The 12,925-nt window shown below is 41.7% G+C and overlaps 1 protein-coding gene across 1 annotated transcript in view; it reads right to left on the bottom strand.

Annotated features, from left to right (window-relative positions):
* Window positions 1-608: 608 nt before the first annotated feature.
* Window positions 609-12,925, bottom strand: part of LOC148427459 (insulin receptor substrate 2-like) — a 13,357-nt gene continuing 1,040 nt past the window's right edge. Inside the window, exons 1-3 of the mRNA XM_088408110.1 lie at window positions 11,154-12,925; window positions 9,534-10,015; window positions 609-3,379 (exon numbers count right to left, since the gene is read on the bottom strand). The exon at window positions 11,154-12,925 is cut by the window's right edge and continues 1,040 nt beyond it. Coding sequence (XP_088264236.1) covers window positions 3,375-3,379; window positions 9,534-10,015; window positions 11,154-12,925 — 2,259 coding nt within the window. The 3' untranslated portion in view covers window positions 609-3,374. The remainder of the gene's footprint in view (window positions 3,380-9,533; window positions 10,016-11,153) is intronic.

The raw sequence follows: 12,925 nt of genomic DNA, 5'->3' as shown, positions 1-12,925 counted from the left end.
CGTCAGCTTGTGATGGAAAGGCAGCGTGGCCTTTGAAAAAGTGGGTCACCGAGTTCATTGAGGCGGGCTGAAAGCCTCCTTAGGCTGATTCGGGGAGAAATAATGGGGCCATCCACTTTCAATCCCCTCCAGAGCGGCAGCAGGCTGGCAGGGAAGCCAAGGCCAGCAGTTGGGATGTGGTTGCCAAAGGAGCAGCTCATCAACCTCTAAAGAGCCTCTTAAATGCTTGTAATCTGTGGTGTTTGGCACAGTTTTCTCCGCCCTGAATAATTTAAAACAAGGAGGAACCACCATTGTCATTAACAAGCGGGCCTTACAGTCCCCCTAATGCTCATCTGGTGGAAATTCATGATCGGAAAGTACTATCGTCATTTACGCTGATTGAATGTCCACCTGCCTTGTTTGGAGGCCCCTCTTGAATACGATACCGCACTGGAGGCCGGGGATCCCTAGTTATGAGGGTGTTCAACTGTATAGCCGCTGTGTAACAGAGGCAGTGTTTTCGTACTTCAACATATAATTGACAATTATAACAAGGAGTAGAGTATGAATAAAAACTTTAGGCGCATGATTCATTAACCTTATTATTGAAAAAGTAAAACATGAAATACTGGTTTAAATAAATGATTTATTTAGGTCACTATGCACAGTCTATGTATACAGATCAAAGCAATAACTGACCACCAAAAGCCATACATAGTAATAATTTCTTGTGCCACAATAGAAAGCATAATGTTGAATGTACAATGGAAGACAATGACGCAAAAGACAAAACGCTTGGCCAGAAGAAACATTTTACAAGGTATAACAGTAAATCAAAACAAATAGAATCATGGTTTGTTACATTTGGTTCCATCGTTAGAAACTACATCGTACTCATGTCACTATTGCATCATATCCCATTAGGTTAAGTCTGTCAGAAAGGCCATTGATTTTTATATTAAAATATTTTGCTTTTAGACAATGAAGGGGAAAGCATACAATACATGTAAAACCTGAAAGCAATATTAAAGGTAGCCAAAATATTTTTACAGAAATACTGTATATATGCAACAGAGGTAAAATCTATATTTATTAATAGTCTATACTCTCAGTAGAATAATTTTCACTTTAACGCTGGTTTATTTACACCATATTCACATCTAGGTATTTAATAAATATAAACCCCAGTACCATCGTGGTATACAGCTCCTATGTCATAAAACTCTGTAAAACCTGTTAGTAGCTCAGTGAGGTTTTGGGACCTGATACTAAGTTTTACAAGCTCTAAAGTACCCTGATAGTGTGGAGGTGGATTCGGCACGTGATGCATGACACCATGGAGGACTGACATCTAATATTTACCGCACATACATTGTAAACGGATCAGAATGGAGGGCTTAAAGTGTCATGCACTTTTATGCCACTGTGAAAATTGCCAGCGAACAAACACAACTAAGATCAACGAGGTATTGTTAATTTTAGTTTGCAGTGTGTACAAGCAGTGCAACCCACTGAGATGTGGCGTGGTTTCCAACGCTAGTGTTGATGCTAATGCGAAAATAAATGGGGTGCATAGACCGTACAGTACGTTGGTGATCAGATGCAATTGTAAGAAGAGTGCAGCACTCCAAATGTCGCAGAGCACTTTGAGATATAATCATTACACGTTGTCTTTTCTTTTTCTTTTAAACCGGTGGTTCTCAAACTTTGTGGGTCCAGGGACACACAGGGGCATTTTTCAAGGGATTAAAAGAAAAAGATGCTTGACTGTCGAAGTAAACATAAGGAGTATTACAATTATAATTCAAGAGACCGTATAGCTTTGCCAAAGAAATTTCTACTTGGCCTTTCACACTTGAACCCAAAAAATTTGAACAAAATGGCCGATACTGTAAAAAAAAAAACAACAAAAAAAAACGATTTTATTCTTGTAATGGTGTGCCTTCGTACTTCAAGCACCCCCAACAATATTGTTTTTTTGCTAGGTGAGTGGAATGAGTAGAGCCGGAATATAGATTTTTTTTTTTAATTTGTGCCGATGCTGATTTTTGGCAGAAAAATTAATTACTGGTAATCGGCGGGTATCTTGAAAAATCATCATAAAATAGCATGCTTCATCCCAAATAATGTCAATAGGTGTCAATTGAATTGAGATTTTTATTATTCAGAGGCGGCCCTAGTATCTATTTCAAGCGAACAATAGGGGTCAACAAGTTAACAGTTATTAAAAAAAATAATTAAAAAAAAGAACAAAACACACACACGCACTTCTTTTCAGTCCACAGAATGCATTGCGTGGCACAGGTAATGAAGTTATGAGGACAATAATTCTTGCCTGGAGCCTTTCAAACAAGCATGTTGTCTCGACAAAATGTTTCCCAAGATGTAATAAGTTTGCTTTGAGACAACCAGCAAAAACAACAAACATTCTTGAACGCAGATGTCCTTGGAAAATCATGTATGCCGTTGGTCATACTAGTGCACATTTTTCTTGAATTCATTCACTGCTAGCTTAGGAAAATGGACCTTTGATGTCTACGGACGTTATTGACTAAAGGCATTTGCTGCAGACCCAAGTTTGAGAACCAACGCTTCACTTCCTTTAACTTTCCACATAGCAGATTCCCCCGAGAGTTTTCATGGTGGTGTCAGATGTTTCGGTCTTCCTGGTATAGCCGCATTATACAACAGACTCTCGTACCGTTTAATAGCATCAGAGCACACCACGCGCGGAGAAAGCGCCAGGCTGCAGGCTCACGAGAGCGAGGGAAAAAGTGGGAAGGGCAGTGCGGTCCAACGCTTGGCGTCATGGAACTCAGACAGAACTTTATATATTAGGAAATATATGTTCTTAAATTCTGGATAAAAAAATAATCTTGTGAGAATAAATAGTAAATTAAGAAAATACTTTTGAGTGTTATTTTCTGAAATAATACTATTTTCCTAAAGGGAATAACAATATAGATGTTCAGACAGACATAGGATAATAGAATATTTCTCTCTGATTTCATTGAAAACATAGAGGACATTTTCAACATTTAAGGCATTGGGTGGAACTCATTAAACATTCGTCCTCAAGAAATAAATAAACTCGTCAAATATAGTTTTGTACTCAGTGTACTTCTCACACTCCTGGAGTCAGGTTTCTTGATAACAGTGTTCATTGACTTGAAGAGTCGCTCCATCAAACACACTCTCACACCACACACATTCTTACCATTAGCTGATTCCCAACATGCATAAAAGGTGGCCTACTTTAGACGTATGTGTGTGTGTGTGTGTGTGTGTGTGTGTGTGGGTGTGTCTTCATGTAAGCGGCGAGGTTTGCATGCCATGTCTTGGGGTCGCACAGATAAAAGGAGTCACATTGATCACGAGGACAGTGCACCGCTTCAATCTGGAAGATACAAGAAACAAAAAAAAACATTTAACATAAAATTTACATTAAGGCTGAGAAAAAGTCCTCTGATAATTTCAGAAAAATATGTCAAGCCAATGGCAGCAACAAATGCTAATGCTTGCATGACAGTAAAACCTGCTGGAAACACATTAAGATGGCCAACTTCAAAATAAACCTTTACCAAATACTATTACACAGACATGGCCTTGGTACGTTGTTGGTAAGTTGTTCTCGGCAGTGTGTCGTATTTTAACAGCTTGACTCCGCTCTCAACAGTGACCTTTTCTCCCGATCCCCGAGACAATCAAAATCACGTTCTGACGTTTACCTGTGGCTCAGGCTTCATAATACCTGCGCCTACCATAAATGAGCCGCTAGCTAGCAGCGCTCCGGTTGAGTTGAATGTGAAGTCATTTACGATAGACGTAAGCCTGAAAAAAAGTTGCCGTTATTACCGATCACTTTAAAAAAAAACAAAAAAACATTTATGACTCACATGTGCTGTTTCAACCTTAGTAAGAATTTTTGGGAGACAAATTTGTCAAATCTAATGTTATGTCTGAGTCTTGTTTAATGTCACATTCGCCGAAAATGTCCATTTACATTACATATATAGATGTGATAAGCTGCCATAATTTCCTGTTATCTGCGTCAGTACGCTGGTTGAATCCCCAGAGTGAAGCACGCAAACGTTGGCGAGCAGGGAGGTAATGCTTGGAAGCTATGGTCATAATTACATAATCCGGAAGGGAGAGCGATGGGGGAAGGGCAGGGGGATCTTGTAGGGATGCTGTGTTGCTATGGACACCAACTGAGCAGAGTGTTGGTATATTATGGTCTAACACAGAGGTTCTTGAATGGGGGCACGTGAAGATTTTAAATGGGGTTTCTAAATTAATGCCGTGATAGGAAAAGTATATTTTCTCAAGAAAACGAAGAGCAAATTCATTGAAGCATGAAGCATCCTATTGCTAAATTGTGCTATAGTGACTATAGAGTCATACAGCTTTATTTTGTTACGTTTTATATGATTCCCGCAGCACTCTTTTTTTTAAGACTCTTTTTTTCCCCTTCTAAAAATACTTTGCATTGGTGTGAGGGTAACTTAGCTTGAAACAAAAAAACAAACAAAAAAAGTCCAAGTCTATTCCATTTAAGTAATACATGACTCCAGCAAGTGCTTCTGGAAACAACTGAAAGCAACAAAATTATATTACATAATAATAATTCAAACAAATCACTGTGTCAACTCAAATACCCGTAAAATAGAGTGGATATAAAAATACGACATACCCCTGATCAAATTTCAACTGTGACGATGGAAAAAACGAAACCCAAGATTAATAATAATAATAATAATAATAATAATAAAGTGGCCAATAACTTGTATAATCTAATGGCTTTATTTTCCTTGGGAATCAACAAATTATTGAAACATGGTTCTACAAAGGTACACACTTTCTCTTAACTGAGAAAGTGACTGTGTTCAGAATTCAATCATGGAAGTGAGCACACATTTGCCATTTGAAGTGCCTCCAATTAACCCCAAACTTCAGCTCTCAATTTTTTTGGGGACATTTGTGTTATCTGGCAAAAGGCTGATGATGATGAGTGGTTGTTGTGTTTGCACCAAGCCTGTTTTTTTTTTTTTTTTTGCAAAAATAGACAAGTTCAAATTTGGTTTTATTGGAAGGTGAGGTTTTGCACAGAAAAAACCCACAAGAGATTAGATCGGATTGCTGACCCCTCTAGTTGCATCCACAGCGATGACAATATTTATCATTCACAGCTACGTGATGTCATAACCGAGCTTCTTTCCAGACATGCTTTGATTCCATAGTCAGCAGCATCCGATCAAGGCCTACTGTCTAATCTGTCCTGCAGAGGATGTAATCTCATGCGGAGCCCAGGCAAGCACTACGCTGGCCACGCACTTACTGAGCAGCTAACGGAACATCCCAGCCTACTTTATCCCACCATGTATACACACAAACACCGCACATATGCACAGAGACTGGAAAATGTGACACTCTTTGCCTGTTGTATTACAGTAATTCATGTTTTTTTCCCTACAGTATACTGTAGTATACTGCAGATGAAGGCGGCTATAATGTGTGGCTATGGATGTGTGGAGCACATGTCTTTATGAGCAGACATTCATCTTTTTTCCTATCAAATGGTTGCTGGATAGAACGAAATGAAATTTACTAAGGGTGCTTTCACACTAGCGCCCATAGTTGGTTTTAACCTAACTAGGTCAATTCCCCTCTGGCCGCGTTTCAGTTGCAGACAAAATCAACTGGTCGGTATGGTTTTGAACGTATTGCAAAATGGTTTGCATGTGATGCAAAAGTCATCAATTTGATTTTTTTTTTCTTGCCCATATCTGTATGTTTACATGACAGAAAAATAATGTGAGACCAGTTGCAGCATTTATACTGCTCCGCAAGACAGCAAAGCATTCTGTCAACAAGCTGAGAAGGGCGACTTCAAAATAAACCTTACCTTACCAAATATATACGTACACGAATGACCTGCCGTGGTTTAATTTTTAAGTGCTTCCCGGCAGCGTATCGCTGATTAACTGCTGGTGTGGTTCCTCTTTTTATAGTCATCACAAACTGTTGCTTCCAACTTGAAGAACAAAACATGGAAAATGACGTTCAATTGCCTATTAGGAGTGCTAAGAAAAGTGACAGGCTGACATTGTATTGTACTGGTGCAGCACCTGTTGTCAACCCTTTAGCAATGCCCCCAGTGATGTAGCAGCGTCTATTCTAGCCTAAATTACCCTCTAGCCGTGCACCATATAGGCTGACGTGAGCAGTCAGAATACATGCTGTTTAATAGACGTTAATGACTCTGCACACTTTGTTTCTGAATGCCTGACACAGTTACCTATTGATAGCCTTTTAACAAATCACAATATCAGCTGAATCACACCTGAGAGCGACAACTGTAGATTTGGAGGCAGCCTTGTAGTAATTTACACTTTTTACCAATTACATGAACTGGCTTTAAAATCAGCGTTAACCACCTCGGATCTCTTGAAATTGTGCAAGCTTATTCAGTATGGAATGTACAGTGAAGCATGCCTGCCAATGATCATTATGTTCGAGATGACATCACTTGTCATTGCAGTCATATGTACTGAGTGAATGCCGTTGAAAGAGGCGAATTTTGGAGAAAATGGACACGAATGTAGCTAATCTTCCAGATGAATTTAACAGTGCGGCTGGTAATACTCTCTTCGGCCTGTAAGGCGTGCCAGCACAGCAGAAAGCAAGTGTGTGTTTATTTGAATGAGTGTGAAGATTAAGTAAGAGAGGTTTGTCATGTATCACAAGCACATCTCATCACGTTGCCACAAAACACTCCCTTCATATCCAGACAGGTTGGAATACTACCCCAAGTATGTGGATGGCATGAGGTCATCTATCAGACACATTTTGAATGCTCTGTGATTCATAATAGGACGGATTCTTTGGTAAACAAGCCGTTAGGTCTACCATCCCAGTGAGTGTGTCTGGTGGCAAAAGAGCAACCATCCATTCACCTTGTCTTTCCGCACCGGCCCCTCCCACCTCTGCTTATCTTACATTTACTAAGTGAATGACCTAATGAGGCAGAAATACAGGGTTTTGCAAGCATCTTCTTGTGCCATTACGCATGCATTCATTTGCTCTTGTAACACGTCGGCCAAGCAGTAAAACAAGTGACTCTCTAAACATCGCAGAAATAAACTGAAAAAGGATGCTTTCCTTGCTCAAGAATTAAAAGGTTAGTTGTTCATTTGTTTGTGCCGTAAGTACTTTTACCAAAAGGGACCATAAAAAAGATTATTATCGACAAAAACTGTATACCTTAAAACTGTATCCTTTTTAACAGTGACATCAGAAAAAAGCAATATAAACAGACTTTCAACAACTGTTAACAATTTTTTTTTTTTTTTACAGCAGATTAAAGGTTTGTCTAAGCAGGAAAAAAAAAAAAAAAACCCAAGTGTATCAAAGTGACTGAAAAAAAAAAGATGCCAATCCTTATTTAATCACAATCACACCTCACATGGCAAAACCAAATCTTTTTCCTTGCGGTCATTCGTGCCTGGCGTCGCCTCGGGCCCCCTGCCCCACTATTTGAGAAGCACTGATCTAAAGTATCCACCTACCACAAGTGTTTCTTGCTTGGAATGCAATAAGGACTGTTGTGACATCCAATTACCTGACAGCCGCATAGCAACACAACCACTTCAAGGACAGTCATTCACTTGTGTCAGATCTCACATGTCAGCTCTCAAAGCTCCACGCGCCGTCTCTGACCTTTGAGTACTCACAGAAACATGTGAGCTCGCTGTGAAGACAGTTCCGATTTCACGAGAACATTTGGCCTTCTCCGTTTCCGACGGATGTGCGCCTGTTTTTTTTTTTCATTGGGATATTTCGAGGCACGGTGTTGATCATATGGCGTGCAGACTATAATGGTCACATCTATGTGATACAACCTTCATGTCTAGCAAACTGCAAAAACAAAAGCCGGAATTACCTCTGGCCCAATGATCGCAAGTTTAAGAATGCCGAGGTATTTTTCATTATTGCATATTAGAACCATTAGAGGTTCTAATGTGAGACTATTAGAATCTCTTTGACGTTTTAGAGGGAAGCATTTGCCCCAGGAACGTCCGTGAATTATTTATTATGAAAGATATTTATCATCTAAAAAAAAAAAAAAAAAAATCTGTACAAACTGTTCTGTGAGTAAAAGTGTTTGCAGGCTTCTTGCGCAGCAGCGTCACGCTCATTCACAGGGTTGTTTGCGTCACTGTACTCGTGCAGTCACGTTTTACCACAGCCTTGTGTTGCCTTCACTTACTGGGGGTAAATTTTCGGTTTTAAACACATGGTTTCGATTTTAAAAAATACCTAAGTGCTTAATCATGTCTCTCAATTTTCGTTAAATCACTAGTATTCCTTCTAACATACTTTAGTGACAAAAGACACTTTACAACAGACCACAGATGTAGCACACAGGGATGTCCAAATGTAGTTGGAGAGGGTATGATGCAACGAGTTTCTTCTTTTTACATAGGAATTAACATAACTCGTTAGTACAGCAAAAGTGGCATTTTCGCAAAGATATCTCTGTCTTTTGTTTCAATCCGCAAGTCACAAAATAGAAGATGTCAAGCTAGTTTTGAGGTAAATTTTTACAGTAATTACAATAATAAAAAATACTGCTGTTCACTCTAATTTTTTTTCCAGACTGAAAGCAGTACATGTGTTCACTTTTTGCATACTACCGATTACTAATATGCAGTATATAACTTTCACTGGACAAAGTATAAAAAAATTAAGACCGATATGTCAAATTACTGCAGTATCGCGCCAACTACTGCCTAGGAGAACATAGGAAATTTCTGGGTATGGGTTCGAAACTGTGGCTGCTGTCAACTGACTCCATGAGTACTCAGTGACGGTCACCAATATCAATGTCTGGTATTGGTACAGTACTTGACCATGCTTATTAGTGCTACTACTACTATTACAAATGATAATAAACAATGGTAATAATATGGTTAAATAATATATGATTTCAATAGAAAATACATGTATTCACATATCATTATTTGTTGCATTATACCAGGGGGCCGGATCCGGCCCGCCACATCATTTTACATGGCCTGCGAAATGGTAATAATTACTTCAAGTTTCTGGCTAAAATACCGAAGGTTCAAGTTTGGGGGGGAATAAGCATTTTTGTTTTTTTTCCACCAATCCCCCTTTTGAACAGTTTTTAGCGGCCTCTGATTTCAAAATGTGCAAATGTGTGATGATCATACTTCAAATTTAAAGACAACTTGTACTGTACTCTTCTGCTGACAAAGTTGAAATACAGTTGAAAACTTTGCATCACCTTTTGCATGCATAAACAAATTCATTTTGTCATTTGTTTTTGTATCTCCACAGTGGTGTTCCAATTATTTGTATGAATATGAAATAGGGGCAGAGCACTTACAATTTATTCACCCCATACTATAAGTAAAATCAACAGACTTTGAAGTGCACGTTTGCCACTGTCATACTGTCAAACTGCGGAACTTGAGACTTTTTTGTCAATGGCAACAAATTAAAAAAAAAAAAAAAAAAAGTCTCACCTTTGACAGTAGTCGCAGACTCCTTGAAGCCCAAGCAGACATATGGCGTACTGTGTAATCCATTGATACCCTGTTTGCAGCTGCTAACTGGTTTGAAGCCAACCAACTCATCACATTTGTTGTCCAGCAGGTTCAGGGCAATGTAGCTGACTCTGTCTGGGTAAGCATCCGAGCCCTGTCGGCTTACGGGGCTGCCGTACTCCTCGTCTGAGCCCTCGCTGCTTCTTGAGGAGATATTCTCCACGGAGCTGTGCCTCTTCTCGCCGCGGGCAAACGAAGGGAAGATGGGCGTCACAGTGGCCGTGGAGGAGAAGGTCTCCGAGCTGTGGCGTCTACGTCCTTGCGGATTTGCGCGGATCACCTTGGCGGAGCAGTCGGGGTCCAATATGGGTGAGGGGGCAGCCCCGAGGAGGAAGACGCCGATTCCTTCTGGAACGGCTGGCTCCTCGAGTGAATGCCTTCTGGCTCTGCTGCTCTGACTACTACAGAAACCATGAAAAAAACACACAGACATTAAATACAATAATAAGATACTTCCTCTGAAAAAGATCGAAACATAAGTAGACATAGGCCAATATTAGAATTTAACAGTATTAGAAGCATGACAAAAAATGTGGCAGTGGCCTGATATTAAAACTACCCGCGTGAGACAGATGAACTTTTCAAAATATTTGGGTAAGTTAAAACAGCTTTTTATCTATTTTGTTGTTTTTAAACAAATATAGAATTCTTGGTAAAGAATAAACATGTTTTAATTCTTCTTAGTAAGTTACATTACCCGATTACCGGAGATCCATTTTTAGAACAGATCCGCGGGCCACTCATGGTGGCTTTGGGGTTAACTGGTTTCCACACAGTAAACTTTCTAGAGTCCCTTTTACTCCAACACGATTATATTTAATTCTAGTCGAAACTGAGTAGAATTCATACTTTAAACATACTTAAATTTAAGTTTAAATTTTACTCAGTTTAATTCACTCCCCAAAGCATATTTATACATTATTTAGGAGTCCAACAATGCAAAACCAGGTATCTATAATTTTTTTCATTTTTCTTTGTTGGGCGTGAGGAGAGAATAGAAGGGTTGGTACCGAATGAGTTAAAGTGGGAAAAAGTAATAGACTTTTTGGGGACAATTTGGATAACAGACACACATCAGTGTTTGCAGTACAGTATGTCTTTTATCCAGATGCGTAACTGCTCACCCCTCCCCTCTCTGCTCACCGAAAACAAAAAAACCCTTCAAAGAGGTGTCATGTTTATTGAACTCTGCAAGCAGCCAATCATACGGTGTCCATTCATTAAAAGAAAATAAAAGCTCTTTATCAGGGATGACTGCAGTTACTGAAACCAACTTTATAAAACCACGGGAAATCGGCAAATTGGAAATTGACCCAAATTTAGACAACAGACAAGTATCAGTGGTTACACTTAAGCACCAAAATTCAACTGAATGAGAAGCTCTACAGGTGACATTTTAGTACAAGCCTCAAGCTTTTGTTGGAAATTCACTACATCCTTTATTGATGTTGTGTCACTTGCCCAAACCTGTTGAACTTCCTTGATCTTGTGATCATAACTGAGTAAACTACATTTAATGGTAAAAGCAAACAAACATACCTTATTGTTGTTTGAGGAACAAGCTGTGGGGGTGAACTTGTCTTCCCAAATGTCATCTCTGTGTATTCGTTCTGCCCTTCTTCGCCTTCTCTTGGATCTTTCTGCCCATCCAGACAATAAACACCAACCTCCTCGGAGCTGGGACACATGGAGAGATCTGGGAGTGCATCAGGGCGCTCCGCAGCAAGTGTGTCAGCCTCCTTTGGCTGGTGCGAGGTGATGTAGGAAGTCAGGCAAGGCCTTCTGGAACCCTCCTCACTGGAACTCAGAGAAGACGACTGGCTCTCTGTGGACTCAACGGAAGGTGGAGAGAGTCGGTTGCCACTGAAGTCAATGTTAATGTACTCTCCTGGGCTGCGGGGCTCTCCGGGCAGGGGGTACTCATGCATGCTAGGCAGGGTCCTGAGAGTTTCTAGGGACAGCCTGTTGGGTCTGCCAAGCCTCCCTTTGTGGGCCATGTTGGTAGCCCGGGTGTGTCTGGCTGGGGATGCGGTTGAAGGGCTCAACGGCGAGTCCTGAGCTGTGACAGGTTGCATCATGGAATAGTAGTCCATTTCTGGCATCCTTTGCCTTGAACTTTGAGGACTCATCAACACATACTGATTGCTGTCGTCATTCTTGGAAGCTTGGACTTTAGCAGGGAGGGAGAGGGAGCTGGGCTGGTACGCCGGCTTCACGGCTGTTGGTTCTCCAGCCATCAAACCCATGTAGTAGTCAGGGGGGGTCTGGAGCGCAGGTGGGTTCCCGGGTGACATGTTCATATATTCCCCATGCCTGTCCGGGCTCTCCACCGAGGACTTGGAGCCACACCACATTCGCATGTAACCGCTGTCCTCCAGTGAAACGTTGGAGGGGGAGCTGGTTTTGTAACTCCTACTGGTAGCCCCATGAGAGTGCACCCTGGGGTTAAGAATCTGCTTTGGTGCAGAGACGCACATGGGGCTCATGGGCACGTAGTTGTCCACCTTACTGGATTGCGGCGCCACACCTGGAGTCATGGGCATGTAACCATCATCTAGGTTACTACTGGAGCTTCTGGACGAGCCAATCTCTACGTCTCCATAATCTTCTGGATAGCAGATTTTGGGTGAGGCGGACTGAGAGTTGTGTCCATCACGGGCCTGGATGAGTGTGTACTCATCCAGGGATGCGGACGACAGCGGCGCCACTGTTTTCTGTTGACATGGAGTGGTGAGGGAGTGAGTACGCTTCCTGTAAGCTTTATCTACAGCCACGCCTTCGCCAGCCGCCCTGGATTTGGCACCCGCCATTAGCATGTAGCCACAAGGGTCGCTCATGTCACGGGATGAAGGGGTGCTCGACAGGGAGTCGGGTGTGTCGCAGCGGGTCAGGGGGAGGAACTTTGCTTCAACTGGACTGCAACTGTAATCGTCGCACAGCATGAAGCCAGTGTCGCTGAGAGACCCGCTGCAACTCAAAGGTTGTCCGGCCTTGTTGGGAGTGGAGAGATTATGCCCCGGGGACATGCTGATGGGGCTGGAGGCGGCAGGGGGAGAGTTGGAAGCTGGCATGGACAGGCTGTGATGCAGGTTGGACGACGACTCAAGCATCCTGCAGGTGCGGCCGTTGCTCAGAGTGTGCGACCTGCTGAGTTGAGCGCCAACGTTCGGACTGGCGGGCCTAGCGTTGACGGGCATTGACATGGACATGGGCCGCGGCACGCTTCCATCACCTTCACTGGAGGTTCTCACCCGGCAGGATGTAAACTTACTCCCAGGAGATGTGGCGGCCGCACTGGCTGTTCTGGATCT

The sequence above is a fragment of the Hippichthys cyanospilos genome, chromosome 2 (assembly GCF_059441005.1).
Source record: "Hippichthys cyanospilos isolate Australia breed blue-spotted pipefish chromosome 2, RoL_Hcya_1.0, whole genome shotgun sequence".
Classification (NCBI taxonomy): Eukaryota; Metazoa; Chordata; class Actinopteri; order Syngnathiformes; family Syngnathidae; genus Hippichthys; species Hippichthys cyanospilos.
The sequence above is the reverse complement of the archived record's forward strand: the minus strand, read 5'-3'. Positions and strand labels throughout refer to the sequence as shown.